A 24,584-nucleotide genomic window follows, 5' to 3' on the forward strand; every position below is an offset into this window, starting at 1 on the left:
CTACAATGGAATTTCAATGCTTCACCAAATCCCAACTCACTTTATTCACCCAAAAAAAAAAAAAAAAAAAAAAAAAATCTCAACTCGGCACGAAATAAATATACAAAAGAGGATATGTACAAAACTATACCCCATTAATCTTCAGCCAAAAAAAAAAATAATAATAATAAAATAAAATAAAATACCCCCATTAACAAGTTCATCCTTAAAAAAAGTGTTTTTTTTAAAATAATTTTTAATATGTTTTTTTGGTCAAAATGTTACATTTATAAATATCATTCTATTCAAAATCTACCATTAAATATTAAATATTAGACACGTAAACTATAAATGGAAGTGAATGTTAGATATGTAAACTATCTATAATCATGTGACTCATTTGCAGAGGTTGAGACTGACTTGTTTATTGAATTTTTCAGTAGAATCCTTAGCTATATATTCTGTGTAATACTTTAATTGATCATTAGACTGAAGGATTTATATTCTTTTTGAAAACCCAATGGATCTATTCTCTATTATATTATTATTATTATTATTATTTATTAATTATTTTATATATATATATATATATATAGATAAACTGGGAATATGTTACTAGTGTTATAATATGATAGTGATTAGGATTTTGAAGTATTTACTATACCTATTTGGTGAAAACTTAAAGAAAAAAAGTTAGAAAATAGTATGTCCATTAGGCACTGCTTTTTTTTATTTCTGTGTTATGTTTTACAAGTATATTTGATAAATCTATGGCTGCATTTAAAGATTAATAATTTAATTAAATACAATTTTGTATTTATGTGTGTGAAGATTTTGGATTACAGTGCTATAGTTGATGCATATTAAATTGTTTATATTATGGTAGCATTAACAGTTAAATCTTGTTTTTTTACATGCCCTACTTATAAAGCAATCACCAAAAAAATAAAATAAATAAATAAATCCTATAAAACAAGACCAAATTTGGGATCAAATTTATAACACCCGACAGGATTAAATGTGTAATTGATCTATTATTGATAATATATATTATGAACAATATTATTTTTAGAAATACATATATATATATATATATATATATAATTTGTTAAACAATGTCAAAAATATTATTTTATACAAAAATATTTCTTCAAATTGTAGTTTGTTCCAAAAATCTTACAAATAATATTTTTGTTAGAAAAATAAAAATACGAATTTTCTACCTAAAATAATTTAAAATAATATTTTCTTCAAAAAGTATAAAAACTAACATTTTCTTAAATAAATGAACATAATAGTTTCTTAATATACTTTAAAAATATTATTTTCTTAAAAAAAATTGTAATATTATTAATTTTAACAAATAATAAAATTTTCTCCAGAAAGTTTATTATTATTAACAAAAAAAGTTTAATTAAAGTAATTTATATATTGATAATATTTATTACAACAATTATTTTCTTCACTTAAAATATAGTTTCTTGAAAACAAGTCAAAAATATTATTTTATTAAAAACATATTAAAATTATTTTTTAAAGAAAATATGACACATAATTTTTTTAAGTAAATGAACATAATGTTTTCTTTAAAAAAATATTTCAAAACATTAATTTCTTAAAAAAAAAAATAAAATTACCATTTTCTTCAAAAAGTGGAAATAATATTTTCTTGAAAAATATTAAATATCTTTTCTTAAAAACATTAATATTACTTATTTTATTGAGTAATACTATTTTAATAATATTTTTGTAAAACAATATTTTAAATATTATGTGAACAAAATATAATTTTTAACATTTTTGGCTGACATAATATGTTTGACATTTTTTGAGACTATATTTTATTTTTTTATTTTTTTTGAAGAAAGTATTAAACTTAATATATATTATCAATGTATTAATTAATTTAGTTAAATTTTTGGTTAATAATATACAAGTTTTGGAAAAGATATAATTAATTATTAAAATTAATAATATTGAAATATTTTAAAAAAATATTATTTTTAATATATAGTAAAAAATATTATTTTCATCTATTTAAAAAATGTTAATTTTCATATTTTTTGAAGAAAATATTATTTTTAATTATTTTTGAAAGCAAATAATTTTTTTTAAGGAAAATAGTAGTTGTAAAATTTTAGTGAACAAACTATAATTTGAAGAAATTTTTTTGATAAAATAATATTTTTGACAATTTTTAACAAATTATATATTTCTATATTTTTTGAAGGAAATATTATTTTTAATTTATATTATCAATAATGGGTTTTAAATTATATAAGATATTACAAATTAATTTTCAAATTATATTTTGTATTACAAATTGATCCCTAAGGCAATATGTGAAACGGTAAAATTTACCTTTCAATTTAAAGCTCATGTGCTCGTCACGTGCATTTAATGGTAGATTTCGGATGGAATAATATCTAAGGAATACAGTATAACATTTTTGATGAGTTCAGATATTAAAATGCCAAGAAAAATTATTTAAAGACAGACTTGTAAACAATGGTATAATTTAGGAACTAATTATATAATCTACCCAAAAAAATTTAGTTGTCTTTATTTTTTGAATAATGTCAATGGATTTATTAGACGTTCCAACATTTTGAAAAGGAAGATGAAAAAAATAAAATACAAATAAAACAATAAAATTTTAAAATCCTAATGATTCATGCATACAATACATGTAATACGTAGGTCCAATTTTAACCCCCCAAAAAAAAAAAAAAAATCTAAGAAAGTTCGGTTTGGTGTTAAAACTTAAAAGCATCTTAATTGTGATAATGCTCAACTAATCAACGACATAAGTCACACACGCACATAAAACATAATTCCTTTGTAGATCCTTAAAGTGCCTTTCACATTTTTTTTAAAAAAATAATAATAATAAAAGAAAAAAAAAAGATTCATTTTGAAAAATCATCATTTACCATTATTTTGTTTTTGTCATTATTTTTCTTATACCTACATTTAAAAAAAAATCATTATTTATCTCCTTTTTTATTTTTTAAAATTATCAAAATAGACTAATCTATCAATTTTTATCATCTTATACCAGTTGATTTTATTGTTAAATGCCAAAATTGTATTTTTATAATATTCTTCAATTATAAAATATAAATTTTAAACTTCTTTTTGACTTTTACTTGTCAAAATTAACTGGTAAAAACTAACAAAAATTAATAAAATGAGTTTGTTTTGATACATATGAAAAATTAAAGGGAAGTTGATCATAATTCTTCAAAAGCATAGAATTGAAGTAAAATAAGGAAAAAAAATTAAAAGGATGTAAAACAAATTTACCAAAAAAAAAAAAATAATAATAATAATAAAAGTGCCATTTACCATAAAAATACTGATTTAAAATGTGAGATCCCACAACGGTTGGAAATGAAAACGAAGCATACCTTATAAGAGGGTCTTGATACATTTCCCTTGAGATGTGTTTAAAACCGTGGGGGGAAGGTTTGGGCTCACCACTTTGCTTCCAAAGTGGATAGTATCTCGATTGGACCATTGAGACTCGTTTTGACAAAACCGTGAGGGCTGGGCCCAAAGCGGACAATATCTCATGCGGGTGGTCTGAGCTGTTACAGTTGGTATCAGAGCCAGTACCTGGATCGGTATGCTAGCGATGATGCTGGACCCCAAGAGGGGTGGATTGTGAGATCTCATATCAGTTGGAAGAGGGAACAAAGCATGCCTTATAAGAGGGTGTGGATACTTTTATCTTGAAACGCGTTTAAAACCGTGAGGGGAAGGTTTGGGCTCACCATCTTGTTTCTAAAGCGAACAGTATCTCGATTGGACCTAGGAGGCCCGGGCCAGTGGGATTGGCAAGTGAAGGGGTGGGGCCCTTAACCATTGAGACAGGTTTTGACAAAACCATACGGGCTGGATCCAAAGCGAACAATATCTCATACAGGTGGTCTGGGCTGTTACATAAAATGTAAAGAATCATTTATAATTGAATATCCTTGATAATATATATATATATAAGAATGAACAATATAAAATCATTAAATAAATAACAAATAATGGGTAATATGAAAAAAGAAAACAAATAACTAATAAGATTACTTCTTCTAGGAGCTATTTGAATAAAAATTTTGTAGATTATGTATAGTGTGTAAGAAAGATTAAACTTATATAAAATTTGAGCGAATAAAAAAAAAAAAGAATAAAAATAAGATGAGCAAACTGATGAACTAATATGTTTTTAACCTATTTTTAAATTAAATATAAATATAAAAAAATAAGGAATATAATTTTTTAATAAAATAGAATGAATAGTTGATTAGTGCTATTTTCCAATATATATATTTATATATAATAAATTACAGTTAATGTAGAATTTAAAAAATCAATTTATATATTTTCCAAAAAAAATATTCTGCATTATTTATTAAATAAAGACTAAATTATATAAAACAATATATAATAATTTTTAATATAATTTTTTGGAACCCTTTGTAATTAGCAATGTAAATGGGGCGGGGTGGGGCTGGTTTTTTCTTCATCCCATCTCCATGGTTTTTTCCGGTTCTTTGGAGGTGGGACGGAGATGGATCCCATCTCCATGGTTTTTTTCGGTTCTTTGGAGGTGGGATGGAGATGGGACAGAGACGGGGATTTATGACAAAACCTGTTCTGGAAACCTTTTGAGGGTCTACCGGATGGTTTTGCATAGTAAAGTTCCACTGGATAATCTTTAAAGGATATCCAAAGGACTCCTCACTTAAAACGTAGGCAAACGAGAACAAGCTTATCAATAATACCTTAATATATAAATATAAAACTACAACAATATAAAAGTCTACAATTATGGTCCACAACCAGCCTATCGTACTATAGACTATAACTATATACATATATAAAATATGGACTCTACTGTATCCAATATTTAGATCATAGCATTTTCAGAGTATTTGCAAAGTTAAAAAAAATAATAATAATAAATAAGTTAAGAAATATAAGGATAAATAAAGAAAGATAGATACTACTGCTGCTGTGGAAAGAGTGAAGTGACAAACGGTGAGCGAGATAGACTGTCACTAATTACTTGTACCTAGGGGATCGAATTTAAAACAAATAAAACGTGAGATAAAAAAATCTCAGTGAGTGGTATATTATAAATAGGAAAGTAAAAATTTATTTCCATAAAAAAATTTATTTCCATAAAACTTTCTCTTAAGACATTTCGTTCCGCTCTTTTGAAAGTTTCCTCTTTTTAAAATCATTTTACAAAACTCAAACTTATGCCCCAATTTAATATCATAAAACTGATGCTCAAAAAGGTATAAAGTGAACGATCATTATAATATTGTAAAATATCTTAATCAAGATGTAAATATTGAGCATAAAATATTATAAACACAATTTCACAAAATAATTATGAATTTCCAGTAATACCCAAAATATTGGAAAACCAAAAATATATTCTGAACATATACAATGTACCATATGATATACCACAACTAAAAATATTTCTCAGACTCCAACAACTAAACTAAAAATATTTGTATACACCAAAATATCTTAAAATGATTTGTACAACTATAAATTACATAAATTGGACATTGACGGATCTAATTATACTGCATATCCTTAGAACCTGATATCCAAAATTGGGACTTTTCGCCCAAAGGTTATCTTTCGAAATTGAACCTTCTAATAGGTCCTAATAGTATCTAATTTCATTAATCCAACTTCAATTTTGTCCAAACACCGTCCGAATTTATTCGGTATTTAACTAATTGACCCATAAATGAAAAAATTATCAAACGACTTCCAAAATTCACAAACTTTATATCAATGGAATGCAATGGTGTACTCACCTCAGCCCAAAAGTGTCACTGGTGGCCAGAAAACTTATCGCATACTCGGCCAAACTCCACGTTGATGTATCTTTCAAATGGTGAAGAATTTTGGAAAACGGAGCACAAAAATGAGTTCAGAGAGTCTAAAAATGTGAGAAAGGGTGTATGGGTTGGCCTGAAATGGTCGCAAAATGGCCAAATGGTTGGAAAAGTCCAAACGGCCATCACTGGCTTCAAATGGCTCATCCCGGCGCATTGACAGGTGATTTGGCCTGAAACTTTGGCTGGCGTGGTCTTCTTAAGGTGGGTAATAAGGTGGCAGGCGCGTGTATTTAGGTGGTGGCCGAAATTGGGCAAAATGGAGATGACTCTGTTGAGCATTTTAGCATTTGTTTTCTGTTGGGTATGCTTCCTAACATTTATATAGAGCCTTGGGTCACTGACAGACAAAAACATAGGACTGGTTTGAATACTGATATAAAACTGATATTTGATTTACACAACCATAACTTTTTATCTATAATTCAGAATTTGATGTGCCATCAATCTATGAACTCGTATCGATGAGCTCTATACAATGATATATTAGTCAAATAAAAAATCTTAATCATAAAAAAAGTTAACTTTGGACCCACATACTATCCATTTGGTTAAACTTGGTCAAACTTGTTTAACAGAGATATTTTGGTACGAGTTATTATAATTTACCAATTGGGACAGGGCAATCCCATTCCCCGCAACACCATCCTTTTTTTTTTTTTAATTGGTAATTGGTAAGAACTTCCCTAATCCAACCCATTTATGATATAATTTTTGTGTTTGTTTTTTGAAAAAATTATATACAAATGATTTCCTTTGTGAATAAAGTGTAAATAAAGTGTTTAAAATACAATAAAATATGTTATGATCAAAATACATAGTTACAACAAAATACATATTTAAAAAATACAATGCAATAATGCAAAACTTCAAATGCATAAATAAAAAGTTTTTAAAGATATACACATGATAAAGTCATATATTTATATTCATTTATTTAATAATTAGGTAAATTAAAAATATATAAAATATATATATATATATATATAAATCTGGCCAAGTTCAAAGCAGAGTTTTTATTCCCCGATCCCGATTCGGGGCATAAAACTTTATCCTGAGGTTTTTATTCTCCGATCCCCATCTCCGATCCTGATTTGGGGCATAAAACTTTATCCTGAGCCTGCCTCGCAATCCAGATTTACTAGGGAAAAATTGCCTTTTTAGAGGTGGTGTACCAATATTTTTGGGTTATGCAAGGCAAATTGCCATTCTTATTCCTAATGGCCTTAGGCACAGGCCAATGACCTTCTCACCTCCCCATGCTTCATCTACCACCACTCCTTTATCTGTCAGCAATGAACTCATTCTTCCTTGGTACAGTCCTTGCATCTTTATGCCTTAAGCTAGGCCTGTCAGCTGAAGAGACGAAAAGGTGACCATCCCTTGATAAAGATGCTCGTTTGAGTAATAGATGCTCTGATACAATACAAGAGATGCAAGTTTTTAGAAAAACTCAACTATTATTGATGAGAAAAATCAGAGAATAAATTCAAAGAGAGTATAAGTTGCTGTTAGAAGAGATAACTCGGATAAGTATGCTAGCTTAATTAATATCAGCTATATACAATATTAATAATACAGATACAAAAACATATGAGAAAAATATAAATACAAGAACTAATATTATTGTTACAATATTCTATCAAAATCTACTTTTGGCTCGTACAGGTTTTCATTTTGGGATTCCAAAATACTGGAATAGAGTTGGCAAAGTGCCTGAGACTTTTTGGTGTAAAAATTAGTGGTACAAAAAGTAGCAGGACTTCCCACATGAATGGTACTATTCGTAAATCATATGGTAAAAATTAGTAAATATGCCTAGTAATAAGGTATTAATCATTGCCAAGTACTTATAATGTATTTCTGCATAACTAATTTCCAGTTCAAAATGGTGTTAATGAAGATTTGGTTGATGAGAAAGGAGGTCCTGAAGATATTTAAAAATTTGCAAGCAAAGCAGACATTGTTGTTTGTTGTTTACCCTTAAACAATGAAACTGTAAGATTTCTTCTCTCAGTTAACTGTATTTTAATTTACTATTGCAAAAAAAAAAATATGAAATTCTCATTATTAATTAGAAGAATATATAATATTATGAGTATATGATTTGTGCTGAAAAAATTATGACTTTTCAGTCGGCATTGTCAACAGGTCATTTATATCCTCGATGAAAAAGGTTTGGATTACAATTTTTTTTTTGGTCAGAAGATTTGGATTACATTTACCGTATATGGTAAACAATTAAAATAATAAACACAATAGTTTTTATTTATTTTTGGATATTATAAAATTAGTGGTTTTACTAATTTCAGGGTGGGCTATTAGTAAATATAGCCAGAGGGGGTATGATGGAGTATGAATCTGTTTTTAAATTCCTGAAATGTGGACACTTGGGAGGGTTAGGCGTAGATGTTGCTTGGAGAGAGCCATTTAACCCTGATGATCCAATTTTAAGCTTCAAAAACGTTATAATCACCCCTCATGTGGCTGGAGTTACTGAATGTTCTGTTAGATTGGTATGCGGTATCTGTGCAACCCCTTGCTTGTCAATGCTTAAGTTTTTGAGTCAAGGCTTAAGTTTTTGATTTTTCTTTTTTCCTCTTGAGAAATCAAACAACGAGAATAATAAACGATTATCAAAAGAAAATGGTAATCAAAATTAAACTTACTCTACAAACAATTTTAAATGGTTTTCGATTTGGTATTTCCTTTTTTTTTTTTCTTTATTTAAACTTTTGTAGCTAGTTTCTTAAGTTTTATTTAGATGAAGAACCAAACTATCATTTGAAGCACAAACAAATAATATGCAATTAAAAACCTTGAAAAAAATATTGAAAATCAAAAAGCAAAAACATAAATGAGCACACTATTACAGTTTTCTTAGATTTCTTTGAAATTTTTAATTAGTTTGGATCTATATTTAAAAGCTAAAATGATTTTTTTTTTTATTTTGACGATAAATTTAAAATGACTAACATGATAAAATCTTTAATTCAAAATTATCATATCGAACTATAAAAAATGAGAAGTTTTTTTTTTTTTTTTTCATAATTCCGAAAGAAAAAAAATAAAAATACTTTATTCAATATTATTTTTTTGATAAATTTTTCACAACTCAAACACTACTTCATAGAAAACTAATAGTCACTTTTGGGTAATGAATCAAAAGGGTTTTAGGCGAAACTCCATAAAACATCTTTGAATTGTTTGGTTGTATAGTTCTGAATATATTTAAATTGTTAAGTCCTGTACTTTTAATTGTTTTTAAAAAATATATTTAGTCAATTTAGTTGTAAACTTATGGATAACTTTAAAGATATTTATTGTCTACTTATGAAGTCTAAATAGTTGCAAAGTGTTTAGTTTTGAACTAGGAAAATAAATTATGAATTTAGCAAACCAAGACCCAAAAAACCACGAACATGAGTAATCAAGATGAGTGTTGCTCTAATCCAAGGTTTTAAATATCTGAAATTTTCACTGAGATTGCTCCATAATTTCTATTTTGTAAGGGATTGAAAGGAAATTTAAGCTCTGAATGGAAATTATTAGAATTTTTATAATATTTATCGAAATTTCTGAAATTTTATTGAAATTTCGATCAAAATATACTATCAAATTTTTAAAAATTTGATAAAAAAATCTATAATATCTATCGAAATTTTGAAAATTTTCATGTAAATTTTTGAAATTTTCATAAAAATTTTGGAAATATTTATGAAATTTTTTTGAAATTTTTTCATTAAAAATTCATAAATATTATTGATGTTTAGTAAATTATTTTCACCAAATTAATTTTAGTGGTAGTCTTTTTTTTTTTTTTAACTTTTTAATTGTCTTTCAAATATTTAACGATATAAATAAAACGGAATGAATTAAATTAAATAATCTTGATAGGTTCTATTTATTGATAAAGTATATATATGCTTGCAATATTTTTCTATAAGATGGTTTCATTATAATCCTATAATTACAAGTTAATAGCTGATTATATCATAATAAAAAATAATAAAATGAAATAATAATATAAAAATATAATATTATATAGAATTGGTATTGATAGTATTTAAATTAATAACATTAAGCAAATAAAAATAAAAATATTATAGAATGTATTATACTAAACATCAAAGACAACTACATGTAATATAATTATCAAGGAGATACATATTTTAATAATTACTTTTCATATTTCATATCTTAAAATGAGAATGAGGAAGAGATCGATAATTTTTAACTATCTAAGAATTCTATGAGTATTGAGATAATATTTATAAAATATAATGTATTTGTAATAATTATTTTATCTTAATTAATAAACAATTTTATCAAATATATACCTTTTTTTTGCATATTTTTATTAATAATAATTTATTTATGATTATTACAGTTTACTATAAATTAAATTGATTAAAAGAAATATAATATCTATTCAATATTTTTGCAATTTTTTATAATCAATTTGATAATTGATTGATTAAATAAGCCAATTTTAAAGTTTTAATAAAATCTTTTAATTTTAAATAAATTTTCATTATTTTTTATGAGATTTTTTTTTTCAATATATGATATTTTCCGATATTTTCATAGAAATTTTCATCGATACCAAAATTTTGAACCTTACTTTAATCTCACATTATTAGTAAATAATAATAATAATAAAAACAAAACAAAACGAATCATTGCAAAATAAAAAAAGAAAAAAAGAATACATTTTATTGTTTTGTATGCGACCATCGTTTGAGGTAGAGTATGAGTTAAACAGGGAGATTTTGTGAAGAAATGTTTAATTATTAAATGTTCTTGCTACTAATTTTAAATGGAGTAAAAATATAAATTTATAATGGAGTTATGTAGATTTCTTTTGATTGTACAATGGAAAGAAAAAAAAAAATTGACTGTATATATAATGTGGATACTAAAATCTTTTTATCATTGCATATCTTTTTATGTTATTTTACATTCTTTGGGATAATGTTTATGATTCTGAGCTATTGACCATATCTAGGTAGTTGGTGATGTTGCTATTCAACTGCATGAAGTAACTACTCTAATAGGGATTGAGTTTGTAAATTGATGCAAATCTAATGATTTTGATTTACTCTTTAATTTTTTTTTAATTATACTTAAACTATACGTTTTTTAAAATTATCAGTGACTTATTTTTCATTAGTAAAATTTTATGTTAAAAGTTTAAAATTATATTTTTGCAATATTATACTTGAATTATTAGTTGTTTTTACTCTTTCCATTATTTTTGTTTTATTAGCTTAGTAGTAGTAACTTTCTTTATTTTTTTGGAAAGTTAATCAATTTTTAGATACTTCCCACAAATGTGAAAGGTTTACGAGGAACGAAGCTCATTTAGCACAATTAGAAAAAAACCAATTTTCTTTTCTATTTCTTTTGGTCTTTACTATTATTTGCTACCTTTCATTGTACATACGACACGCATGCACTTCCTCAATCCACCATTTCCTGCTCGATTTCCTGCTTTACCCCTTCAATATTGTCTTGATTTCATAAATTATTTGAATGATTGATTTCCACCCTTCGATCAAGTTACAAAAAAATTGATAAATTATTTTTTGTTATCTTTGATGAATGAGTATGATTATCCGGCTATAAATAATATTCTCAAACAAAAATGTGGCACTCCCTGGTTGGCCAAACACAAAAAACAACAATGGGTAGTATTTTGTTTGTATTCCAAGGCGAAAGCAAATAAAAGACAGATCCGATTAAAGGTAAAAGTAAAATGAGTTGTAGAGGATAGGTCCTCCCACCACGGAGAAAATCTTTAGTGCAACGGTGGTACCAGATCACTCCAAGTGATATTATGACATGTGTAAATAATTTGTCAGGTCACTATCACTGTAAGCTCATATTTCTAATTTAATTTTTATTTATTGAAAAGATGTTGTTTTTTGTTTTTGTGCTGCCTCGAGACCCTTCTTCTTCTTCTTCTTCTTCATATTCAAATGTGGCTTCTCCATCTCCGGAGAAGTAAACAAAAGCTTAAAGCCGGCTCCCATTATTTCAGAACCATGGAGGTTTTAGCTGCAATTTCACTCCAATAATTGCAAACAATATGGCTGACTGTTTAGCTAAATATTCTGTTGTGATTCTTTATGTTTGGCTTGAGGTGTACCCTACTGGGTCGCTCCAAAATTGTTTGGAGAATGATGTTATAACTTCTTCTTCTTCATCTCCTCCTCCATCTCTTTCTAAATTGTTAATTATTTAAATGGCGTTTTCTAAAGATAATGGGGGTTCTAGCAAATTAGTTCTCTCACCAATTATAAAATTTAAAGTTTTTTTTTTTTTTTGGTTATAAGAAACTTGATTTTATGATTAATGGGTAATTTCTCATAAAATGATAATTCTCTAAATATAAAGAAGAAATTATAATCCCTCGTGGTATTTTAAAGTTTCACAAAATAAAAAATAAAAAATAAAAAATTGAATTATTTATTTTGTCATTTTTAAGCTTTGGGGAGCTGGCTTTAAGCTTTGTTCACTTCTCTGGAAATGGAGAAGCCACAGTTGAAGACGAAGAAGAAGAAGTTGAAGATGAAAAAGAAGAAGAAGAAAGAAGGGTCTCTGGGCAGCACAAAAACCAAAAACAAGATTCAAAATACATACATTTTCAATAAATAAAAAATTAAATTAGAAAGGTGAGGTAGTGATCTGACAAATTGTTTACACATGTCATAATATCACTTGGAATGGTATCAGCTGACCTGGTACCACGGTTGCACTGAAGATTTTCTCCCACCATGACATGTCCGAGGTGGAAAGAGACAAGTAAACCAAAGGTGGATATATAAGAGCCAATGAGCAAGAGATAAGTGGGGACTGAATTTCTTTTATTTCTTCTTTGCAATAATTGATTTGAAAACTTTAATTTTTTTATATTTTGAACTAATTTTTATTTGAATTATGTAATAAGTTTTGAACTAATTTTTATTTGAATTATGTAATAAGTTTTTTCTTTTATTTTATAAAAAAACTATATGATAATTTGATTACATAAGTTTTCTTAAATAAGTTATATATTTGATAAATATATTTGAAAAACTATAAATACTTAGTTAAATATATTTACAATATTATAATATAATTAGTAAAATATATTTGATAAATTATCAATTGGTTAAAAAAAACTTACCTTATTAAAATCACCACATTTTTTTTACTACTGAAAAATTATCATTTAGTTTAAATAAAATTAATTAAAATATAGATTAACAAAATTTTGAAATTTTCACATTAATTATTACAAAAAAAAAGAAATAAAATAAAATTTGAAAGTAATTTAGCTTATAATAAATATATAAAAATAATTTAGACCCCTTCAAAAGGTATGGATGATAGGAATGTAAATTTGAAGGATGTTTTTATATTTATACCAACCATAGGAGTAAACAAAATATTTCTAAAAAATAATAATGAAATTTATAAAAGAGAGATGGTAAACCTCTACCTCAAATTGAAAATTATCTGGTTGCCTCACAGTAGAAGTGACTTTTGAAAGTTCTGGAGAATTATTCAAAAGACTCGTACATTGGATTAAGGTGGAAAGCATAGGATCAAAATAAATTAACTAAAAGGAATGGGGCCATCTTATCTTTGATTAAAGATAAACTTTAGCATTAAATTTAAACCAGTGTTATAGGATATTTTAGGATTCCCTTTAGGAAAGGAAGGATACTTTACCATCCATTATTGTGCAAAGCATCAAATTATTAGAATGAATACTGAATACTCAGTACAAGTGGAGTATTTCATTCATCAGCTAGCTAGCGTATACTATCTTTGATTGCTCTATGATCCAATTGAGTGAATTAATTTGCAGGCAAGCAGCTGCTCTCACGTTTCAGTATATAATGGCTCATGCACTTTCCCTTTGTTATTTTCCTTTTTCTTGATTTTCAGTCTCTTGCTGTTGATTTGTTGTTCGTTTCGAAACCCCCCCCCCCCCCCCCCCCCCCCCCCCACAAAAAAAAAAAAAAAAAAAAAAGCAGGTAGCACTTGTGCACATAGGTCTGTTTTTGTTTTCCTAAAGACTACTTGAAAAAGTTTAAAAAAAGAAAAAAAAAAAGTTGTTGCGTAATCCATAGTTGATACCTTTTGTTTCAGCTTCCTCTGTTAACTAATATCCATAGCTGAGTCTTTCTCTGCTGGTATTGATTTTCGTTTATTTTTCCATTCATCTACGCTATGTATTTTTGATCAGCATTATTTCATTTCTTTTGTTGTCACATTGTATTGTGTTGTTATTTGTTTATATGAAATTGAAAAAAAAAAAAAAAAGAAAAAAAAAAAGAAAAAAAGAAGCGAATACAGAGAGACATAGAGAGCTACAGTCATAAAAGAGAGGCAGGGCTTTGGAATTATTATAAATGGATGTTGTGATTGCAATTGTTGCAAAAATTGATGAATACACAGTGGCACCAGTTGGTCGACAAATTGGCTATGTTTTTTCGTATAGAAGCAATAGGGACAACCTCGACTCCAAAATTCGACAGTTGGAGCATAAGAAAAACCGGCTTCAACATTCTGTTGATGAGGCAAAAAATAATGGTCATGAAATAGAAGCCGATGTTCAAGAGTGGCTTGACAGAGTACCTGGGGTCACTGAGGAGGCTAGAAATTTTAGAAGAGACGAAGGCCGAGCAAATACGAGGTGTTTAAATGTTTCATTTCCAAACCTGGTGTGGCGACATCGGCTGAGCAGAAAAGCAAAGAAGATGGTGCAGAGCATTACCAGTGAAATACAAGTTGCAGACGGGTTTGATCGGGTTTCTTACCTTCCTACCCGTCAAAGTTCAATCAGAAACAAAGGTTACGAGGAATTTGGATCGAGAATGTCAACTTTGAGGATGATGTTGGAGGCACTGAGAGATCCCAATGTTAATATGATTGGATTGTATGGGATGGGAGGCGTTGGTAAAACCATGCTGGCTAAAGAAGTTGCTAGAAAAGCAATGGAAGAAAAGATTTTCAGTCAAGCCATTCTGGTTACTGTATCCCAAAACCCAGATTATAAAAGTATTCAACAAGAAATTGCAGGCAAGCTAGATCTTAAGTTGGATGATCTGACAAGCTTATCTGCCAGAGCAGATCGACTACGAAGTCGATTGAGGCAAGAAAAGATGATCCTCATAATTGTAGATGATGTGTGGAAAAGGATCGACTTAGATGATGATGTTGGTATATCATTTGGGAGTGATCAGAAGCAATGCAAGATACTATTGACATCCAGGTTTTACAATGCGTTAAAGAATGACGTGAGTAATAAAAATATTTTTGAGGTTGGAAAATTATCTGAAAGTGAATCCATGGATTTATTTAATAAAACAGCAAACGATTCAGATGGTAAGCCCCAGTTTCCAGATTTGGCAACTCAGATTGTTAAAGAATGTGATGGTTTACCGCTTGCGATAACAGTAGTAGGAAGTGCATTGAGGAAGCAACCTTGCCCTGTTTGGGAGAATGCCTTGGATGAGTTAAGAATGTCAAGTCCAAATAACATCGAAGGAATGCATGAAAGAGTGTACTCCAGTGTCAAGTTAAGTTACAACTATCTGCCAAGTGAAGAAGCAAAGTCATTGTTGTTGCTCTGCAGTTTATTTCCAGAAGATGCAGACATAGACACCGGTGATCTGTTGAAATATGCTTTAGGTTTGGGCTTGTTTCAAGGCCCTATACGTAATTTGAAAATGGCAAAAAATAGGATGTTTACGCTTGTTGAAAATCTTCAACGTTCTAGTCTTCTGTTGGATGGTTCTTATGGCAAGGACAAGGTGAAATTGCATGATGTGATCCGTGATGTTGCTATAGATATGTCATCCAAAGAGAGGCGTTGGTATAATATCAGAAATCTTGATGAGTTGGATGAATACATGACGAGGGACCACAAAAAATTCAAAGATGCCGTTGCAATTTCACTCCTTAGCTGCACAAATGTCATTGAACAGCTTCCAGATGAAAGATTGGAAGGTCCACAGCTTCAGTTATTATCGATTGATGGGTACCATGGTGGATCGTCTTATGGTCAAATTGCAGATCGATTTTTGGAAGGATTGAAAGCGCTTAGAGTTTTATATTTGAGGTGTGTTAATTTGGATCCACTGCCTTCATCCTTTCCTTTTCTTCAGAATCTCCGAACATTGCGTTTGATTGAATGCAGATTGGGCAACATAGCTCCAATTGGAGAGCTCAAAAATTTAGAAATTCTTGACCTTTCAGAATCTGAAGTTGTGGAATTGGGAAGTGAAATCGGACAACTGACTCGACTGCGGGTGTTGGATTTGGGAAGATGTTATAAACTTAGAGTTATTCAACCAAATGTCCTGGGGAGTTTGCGAAATCTAGAATGTCTGAAATTAAGTTACAGGTTTGAAAACTGGGAGGTTGAAGGAGTGAAAGGCTGTGAAAGAAGAAATGCCAGTCTCAGTGAGCTAAAAAATCTACCTCAACTTAGCTCTTTGTTAGATCTAAGAATTCCCAATGTTAATGTTCTACCAAAAGACATCTTTGGGGAAAAACTGGAAAGTTATTCCATACAATTGGGAACGAGTTTGACAGCTTCCGAGATATTTCATTACGGATACAAGTATGGAACTCATTATTACAGAGTATTGTCGATGGAGCTGGAAAGAAGTTGTCAATTAGATGAGCTTGGGCTTGGAAATTTGTTAAGAAGGTCTGATGCCATAGAACTATATGGATTAGAGGGTATGTATAGTGTTATTTATGAATTAGATAAAGAGGGTTTTCCACATTGTAAGCATCTTCGGGTTGCAGATAACGCTGGAATTCTGTACATCGTAAAATCGGTTGGACAAACTGCCTTTCTGAATTTGGAGATTTTGAGTCTTGAAATTTTGGTGAAGTTGGAAAAGATCTGCCACGGAAGACTCGCACCGGACTCTTTTCGTAATTTGAGGCGGCTTAGTGTATTTAAATGTGATCGATTGAAGAGTATCTTCTGTTTCTCCATAGCTAAGCTGCTTGAGGAAATTGAAGTGATGGATTGCGAGATGATAGAGGAGATAGTTGACAATGATGAAGCCATTAATGCTAAGATTGAGTTTCCTCGTTTGCGCTCATTACGGTTGGAAGAATTACCGCAAATTCTACAGTATTGCTCTGATCATCAACCGAAGAGTACAACTACTACCAGCTCCATTCCTCTTTTTAATGAAAAGGTATGTAATATATATCTATTCTATAAATTCCATTTTATAGTTAATTTTTCTTCTTTTGATGTCCATAATATTTCTTATTTGCCAAGGTTTTGCGTGTATGGTTTCTTTGGTGTTCATTTATTTCTCTAATTAATACCTCTGCAAATTATCAGAAAGAATAAAAAATTAATACTTCTTCATTGTATGTGTATATGTGTGTATATATATATATATATATATATGCGCGCTATTCTATGGGGATTCTAACTTAAGTTGAAGTTTAATTTAATTGGTTGAACAAAAATGTGGCCGGCTTGAATAAATAATTAATAAATATTTTCTACAAATTTGTTTTGACGTAAATATTCTCCAATAACTTATTGAATTTTATATATTTTAAGATTCTAAGTCTCAATGGTTTATTTGCCATCTTCTTTGACCTACCATATGATTTTGTAATATTATAATTCAGTATAACAAGATGGTAATAATAAAAGGGCAAATTACATAGCCTTTCTGTTATAGAAATACTTTTCACACTCTCTTACATTTCATATTTAGTTATTTAGTTGCTATATTAATCAAACTATTTGTCAAGTTATATTTTTTACTCATAATGACACTTCTAACCTTTTATCTTATCTATCTATTTATATAAACAATCTATTTACAAATAGCAATTATAGTTTTATCTTATATAAAAATTATACTTCTATTCATTTTCTAACAAATCCATCTCTTTTTTTATTTTTCTTTTTCTTTTTTTTATTTTTTTATTACAACATTTAACTTTTTTTGGAAAATATTAAAGTACAAAGATGGTCACTTTGCAAGAGGCCATTTGCTAAGTGCATGTGATAGATATGCCTTTTAAGAATTAAAAGCATTTTGGCAAAAAAGTAGTGCATTTTGGATAACAAAAGCACTTTAGGTGCAAAACAAAAAAGTTCTTCATGTTTTAATTAAAGAGTATTTCTATTTGTCATTGTTAGTGATTATTTAGGACCATTTATATTTATATATTAATTAGTAATTGGATGCACGTAAATGAACTTTGACTTTTTAAGACTAACATCCTAAATGGAAAATAACCCTTAACACTATGAATCTTTTACTAATTAACATGTAAGCATGGTTCTTACTGGTGATGGTCATCAGTGGTGTGGCAAATAATATTTTTTTAATTAAAATATTTTGTTTAGATTTATCCTATTTTAATTTTAAAATTTCTCTGTACAATTTTTAATAGCTAACTGTTTTGTTTTTGCTTTTAGGTTTAAGGGCTATGTGACAAAAGTACCACAAAAGAAAATATTACTATAGAAGTACTTGTAGAAAAACACTACCAAATTACTAGGGCATGCGGTGTGTGGTTTAACAATACCCAATTTCAAATGTACATTTGTAATTTTATGGCACTGGATACACACATCCCACAAATTTAATTTATGGTTGTATCCATCTTGCTGAATTATTTCTTTATCCCACCAACATTAATAGAATGTGTGCCGTCCAATAAAGGAGAGCTGTATACACTATAGGAGAGCAGTATACATGTATAAATGGTATCTGTCTAATCAAATATATATATATATATATATATATATTTTTTGCTGATGAGATTCGAACCCAGCTCATAGACTGGGATATTGGTGTCTCTAACTAACAGGACAACCACACGACCTCTTTATATAAATATCCTTTTTAATAATTGTTGTAAATTTTCTGATACATAAAAAGAACTTTGATATAGTGAGTACTCTATACTAAACAACACCAAATGATTATGGTATGCGCCTCTTTAACCCCAGAAAAAAAAAAAAGATTTATCTTGTTTTGTTCTACTGTATTTTTTCATCTCTGCTATAATATTATTCTGTCATCTCTCATTCGTCATGTAAAAACATCTTGCACACGTAAAATTTCTAGGTTATGGTGTGTTTTTCCATGTTCAAGCTTGTTTTTCATGTTACATGAGAGATGAACAGAAATATCAGAGCAACGATGATATAATACTGAGAACAAAAACATATGTAACAGAAATCATATTCTTCTTGGTTAAATAATAAGTGGTGCTTACTTACCACTTTATTTTCTATTCGTAGTCTTTACAACAAGCATGTCAAAATAATTATTGCTTAGGCTAGTTCTGAAGTAATTAATATGTTTTGTTTTATCTCCTATGTAACAATTATTAACATTATTTCTATAACGAATAGTATCGTTTATTAATTAATTAGAGTAAATAAAGACCAGACACATCTCCATTTCTGCTAGTCAAGTGTAGACTGCCAACACTACTATTCAACTTAATTAAGCTATTGCTACCAAATTATAAGCATTCAAGAACGGAATTCAAAGTATGAATTTGGTGAGTAAATCAATTTATCTTCTATCAAATTATAATCTTCTTAACTTGGGTATCTAGTTGATATATATATGTGTGTATATATGTATATATATGTCTGTGCATGTGCATATGTATGTGTATGTATTTGTGTGTCTCTTCTGTATTTAATTTATGTTTTTTTTTTTTTTTTTTTTGGAATGAATCCTCAGGTTGAGTTTTCCAACTTAGAGTCCCTGAGATTATTGAACCTCAATATCAGAAAAGTATGGAGTGGTCAACTTCAATGTTATCAGAAAACATTGGTTGACCAAGGAGCATTTGGTAATTTGTCAAAAATTATCGTGTCTGGCTGTGATAATTTGAAGGCTTTAATACCATTATCTTTGGCTACAACTCTTGAGCATCTCCGAACCCTAGAAGTCGACAAATGTAAGGTCATGGAAGAGATAGTTTACAGCACAGAAGAATCAGAGGAAGAAATTAGGCTGGAAAATATTTTGTTCCCTAAACTTCGATTTCTTTCTCTAAGCTGGATTCCAAACCTTGTAACAATTATCAAAGACTCCAAGTCAACACGCACTGATAATGAAGCTGAAGGAATTGACTCGGTGGCATATAATCAACCTCTTTTCAATTCTAAGGTAATTTCTTCTTTTTTTATCCTTTCCTTCTAGTTCTATGTTTGTCATATACTTTTTCAATTGCATTCCCACTTTTATTTTTTTTTAAATAAACTAATTTCGCTCTCTTCAAAAAGAAAATTATATTAATTATTACTTGTGAACAAATATTAATTGTCACTTTATTAAAATATTAACTGTCTTTTTATCAGATCTATTTCTTATTTCTAGTTTTATTAATTTAGCTTGTATATTTTCAGATTTAATTAAAAAAAAGTAATAGCTAATGGCTCAAAAATTTAATTTCCAAAGATCTTATAATTTAAATATCGTCATTATATAATCTAATTATTTTATTTTAGGCTATAAATGAGATGATGATTTTTTTTTGATTTATTTTGTTTTTTCACTTTATAATCCAATTTATATTTTATTCTAAAAAACTGAATCAATTGTACCAAAAAAAAAGAGTGAAGTATCCCCCCCCAAAAACAAAAAAAAAAAAAGAAAAATTCAAACTACAAAAGGAAGTTTATGAAAAAAAATGAAAACAGATTGATTAATGTGCGAAAGTTTAAAACTAAAGGGGAAGTGTTAATTATATATATATATATAGATATATATATATATATATATATAACTTCGCATGTTTTATTCAATATTGGATTAGACCATTTCAATAGCTATTATTGTCATAAATATTGGTCAAAAACCATGGCACAAGAAATTATACCCACATATATATATATATATACATGGGAGCATTCTGGTACAAAGTTTTTTGACATATAATATAAGCTTTTTAATTAAGTTTAATGAAGGGTTCATATTTTCTTTTTTTAAAATCTTTAAATATTTTATATTTATATTCAAACATTATTTATTATTTACCTAAATTATTTATTACTGTTAAAATTACTCTCCATTTTATCCTAATTAAATTCAAATGCTCTCTCTCTCTCTCTCTCGCTCTCTGTTATTTGATTTTTCATCTCTAATTTTAACACATAAATATTTTCTTTTATTCTCACCCGCCAACAAGAACAATATAAAAATTATATATATGTATATATGAAGATTGAAGGAGAGTTTCATGGATTTAGTGATTTTTGGCACCAAAAATAATTTTTTTCTTCTAAAAAAGAGTTTATTATATATATATATATATATATATATATATAAAAGAAGTGTTTCTTTTGTTGATCTTGTAAAGGATTTTTCAACTTCATTATTTAATTATTTAAATAGTATATAGAGAAGTTTCAAGGATATAAGGATCTATTTCAAATAATAATAATAATATAGATAAAGAGGAAAAAAAAAAGATTTGTGGAATAAGGAGAGAGATAGATGATTGAGATTGTGGAAGAGATTATTTTGAAAGCAACAGTTTAGGCAAAAAAATAAATGTTGTATAATTGAATGTGAAAATGAGATATTTAAGGGTTTTTACAAAAACAAATATGAACCTTTAGATTAGATAAATTAAAAGGATTATATTATTTATTAAATACTTTTGTCCAAAAACTTTGTATATGGAACATATATATATATATATATATATCTAATTATGATCTTTACTTTATGGTTAGTTGCATAGGAGTATAATTTGGCAAATCGTAAATGATAATATTAATTTTTATGCAATTTCTTTTTTGCCCCCATTTAGTATTGTGTCACATCATATCAAGGTGAGTTAAGTAACCTACTAGATCAAAACTATATATATATATATATATATATATATATCACTTTCATTTTTAAGTGAGTTAAATTAGTCTATAAAAAAACTTTTATCCGAGCATTTTCAAATGAATGTCCATTGGTTCTACCCATCTAAAAAATTTTTTTGCCACATCAAATGGACATATAGCCTTTTAAAACAACCTTCTTTAGGGGTGCTGTGTAAGAGGTTTGCTAGGTGAGGTGGTAACAAAAAAATAGAAACAATATTCTCTACTTGTAGAAGGTTTGTTAGATTGTGTGAATCATAAATTTAACATTTTCTCTCTCCTCTCTCCTCATTAATTTACAGCCTTTTCTTTCTCATATCTCCTCATCTTCTCTTATAGAATGCCAACTCATTTCATTTAAAATTCTAAATATGATTTATTGGAGAAAAAATTTAAATAGATATTGTTAATTGATAGATACTATGTCATCCAAGCTTCAACACTTTTCAAATTTCTTGCCACATAAGCTCCAGTAGACATAGCTATTAGAGAAGCAAATGTCATCTCTATCCGTGTTTATTACTTGTTCTTTTGCAAGTGTTTTGAGCATCTCAAATAGTTTTGTGAGTTGTTATATTTTTGTCGTCACATGAGAAATATGGACAAATATTAAAAAAAAAAAAAAAGTATCTCTAATAGTATTGTCTATAAACTCTATCAAACTCATGTAGTAAAAAATAAAATAAATATTATCAAAGAGATCATCTATTTAGACGGTCTGTTAGACAGTATAGCAATATTCCTCATCAAGATATTTTTCAAAAAGAAAAATAGATAAATAAATCTTTATTAATTATTATTTTTTTAGGGAAAAATATATAAAGATATCATTAATTAATTGAGATTTAAATAAAACCATTGGAGAATGATCTTTGGATTGAATGTTCTATCAAATAAACATTTATAACGCATAACCTAGAAGTCCTCTCAACTTATGTGCCACATAGAAAACAATCTACAAAGCCATTGGAGATGTTTTTATAATCCTATTTATTTTTTATTACAATTTTCTCTGTTTCTTTTCTTCTTTTTTTTTTTTTTAATATTTGATATGAATATATGACTAACCATTTATGGAGTGGAATTGCCAATTTAGTATATTTTGCACTTATATATATGTTATGACAAGATTTTATATATTTGATCACTACCATAATTTGGTGATGGGATAAAAAAAAAAAAAAAACCATAATTTGGCGATAAAATGGTATTTTTTTATTATTATTTTTTTATGGGCTACATATAAAATGCTATGTTTGGTTACACTTTTACCAGACGCAAGCATAGATCTTGATAAATGTTTTGTTTTATCTCCCATGTAACAATTATTAACATTTCAATTATGAATGGTATTGGTTGTTAGTTAATTAGAGTTAACGAATACTAGACATATCATCGTTTCTTCTAGTGTAGAGTAATGCCAAAACCCCTTTTCAAACTTAATTAATTTATGCTATTGCTACCAAATTATAAGAGTTCAAGAATGAACTTCAAAGTAAGAATTTGTTGACCAAATCAATTTCTCTTTAATCATATGATAATCTTGTTATTTGTACAGCTAGTTGATTTATATATATATATATATATATATAATTTTGATGCAGTAAAGATTCCGTGAAAACTTTATGGTAAGGATATTTTATATGGCAAGCTATGTATCTATGTTAGTTTCCATATAAGAAAAATAAATTATCAATCCAATTGGGAGCTTTATTCACTTTCATTTTTAAGTGAGGTCAAATTAGTCTATTAAATTTTTTTTTATAAAAGTTAAAATGAAGTGTGGAAGATTTTAAGGTAGTGTAAATATCGTATTTATTCGTATTTATATTACTTCGTTATTTTGTAAGTGTTTATAATCCTGGTTATTTTTTATTATTAATTTTCTCTCTTTCCATTTTTTATCCTTTATATGAATATATGTCTAATCATTTGTGGTGTGGAATTGCCAATTCAAAGTATATTTTGCAGTGATATATATGTTGTGACAAAATGTTATGTGTTTGATATCACAATCATAATTTAGTGATAAAATGATATGCTGTTTTATTTATTTATTTATTTTTGCGGCCAAATATAAAATGCTATGTTTGGTTACACTTTTTACCAAAGTCAAGCATAAATCTAAATAGCAAAATGTTTTATAATCTAATGCTAGGAATTGTAAATTTTTATCACGAAGTTAATTTTGACCAAAAGGTACTTTTGGTTTCATTGAAATTACATTTGCTTTAAACTAAGCTTTTAATTAGGAAACTTTTTTTTCTTAGCAAACAAAAAATTAGGAAATTTCCAGGTTATGGTGTGTTTTTCCAGGTTGTGTTTCATGTTACATGAGAGATGGACAGGAATATCAGAGAAACGATGATAAATACTAAGAAAAAAACATATGTAACAGAAATCTTATTCTTCTTGGTTAAATAATAAGTGGTGCTTAATTACCATTGAGTGCTCACTATATCCCAAGCTCTATATACACTTTATTTTCTGTTTGTATTCTTTATAACAAGCATGTCAAAATAATTATTGCTTTGGCTAATTCTGAAGTAATTAATATGTTTTGTTTTATATATCTCCCATGTAACAATTATTAGAGTTAATGAAGACTAGACACATCTTCGTTTCTTCTAGTCAAGTGTAGACTGCCAACACTCCTATTCAACTTAATTAATTTATGCTATTGCTACCAAATTATAAGCATCCAAGAATGAAATTCAAAGTAAGAATTTGTTGAGTAATCAATTTATCTTCAATCAAATTATAACCTTCTTATTTTGGGTAGCTAG

General features: G+C 27.8%; 2 protein-coding genes across 7 annotated transcripts in view; both read left to right on the forward strand.

Moving 5' to 3' along the window:
- Positions 1 to 5,992: 5,992 nt before the first annotated feature.
- Positions 5,993 to 11,910, forward strand: LOC132803787 (uncharacterized). The gene is made up of 5 exons (XM_060817315.1): positions 5,993 to 6,063; positions 7,065 to 7,188; positions 8,213 to 8,416; positions 10,909 to 10,968; positions 11,818 to 11,910. The coding sequence occupies exons 1-5, from the start codon at positions 5,993 to 5,995 to the stop codon at positions 11,908 to 11,910; spliced, it is 552 nt and encodes a 183-aa protein (XP_060673298.1).
- A 1,391-nt stretch (positions 11,911 to 13,301) lies between these two features.
- The window catches only part of LOC107404905 (probable disease resistance protein At1g12290), a 19,165-nt gene continuing 7,882 nt past the window's right edge, over positions 13,302 to 24,584 (forward strand). For all 6 annotated transcript variants that reach the window (XM_048476462.2, XM_048476464.2, XM_048476463.2 and 3 more), the window contains exons 1-2: positions 13,302 to 17,116; positions 19,655 to 20,086. In XM_048476462.2, coding sequence (XP_048332419.2) covers positions 14,306 to 17,116; positions 19,655 to 20,086 — 3,243 coding nt within the window. In that variant the 5' untranslated portion in view covers positions 13,302 to 14,305. The remainder of the gene's footprint in view (positions 17,117 to 19,654; positions 20,087 to 24,584) is intronic.

The sequence above is a fragment of the Ziziphus jujuba genome, chromosome 5 (genome assembly GCF_031755915.1).
Source record: "Ziziphus jujuba cultivar Dongzao chromosome 5, ASM3175591v1".
NCBI lineage: Eukaryota > Viridiplantae > Streptophyta > Magnoliopsida > Rosales > Rhamnaceae > Ziziphus > Ziziphus jujuba.

What these genes read in the sequence shown, in the direction of transcription:
- LOC132803787 (XM_060817315.1), top strand. Translation starts at nt 5,993, where the DNA reads ATGGCCAAATGGTTGGAAAAGTCCAAACGGCCATCACTGGCTTCAAAT. An exon ending in TCATCCCGGCGCATTGACAG is followed by an intron (nt 6,064 to 7,064) that starts GTGATTTGGCCT and finishes TTGCCTTTTTAG; the next exon opens with AGGTGGTGTACCAATATTTT. An exon ending in CTGAATGTTCTGTTAGATTG is followed by an intron (nt 8,417 to 10,908) that starts GTATGCGGTATC and finishes GACCATATCTAG; the next exon opens with GTAGTTGGTGATGTTGCTAT.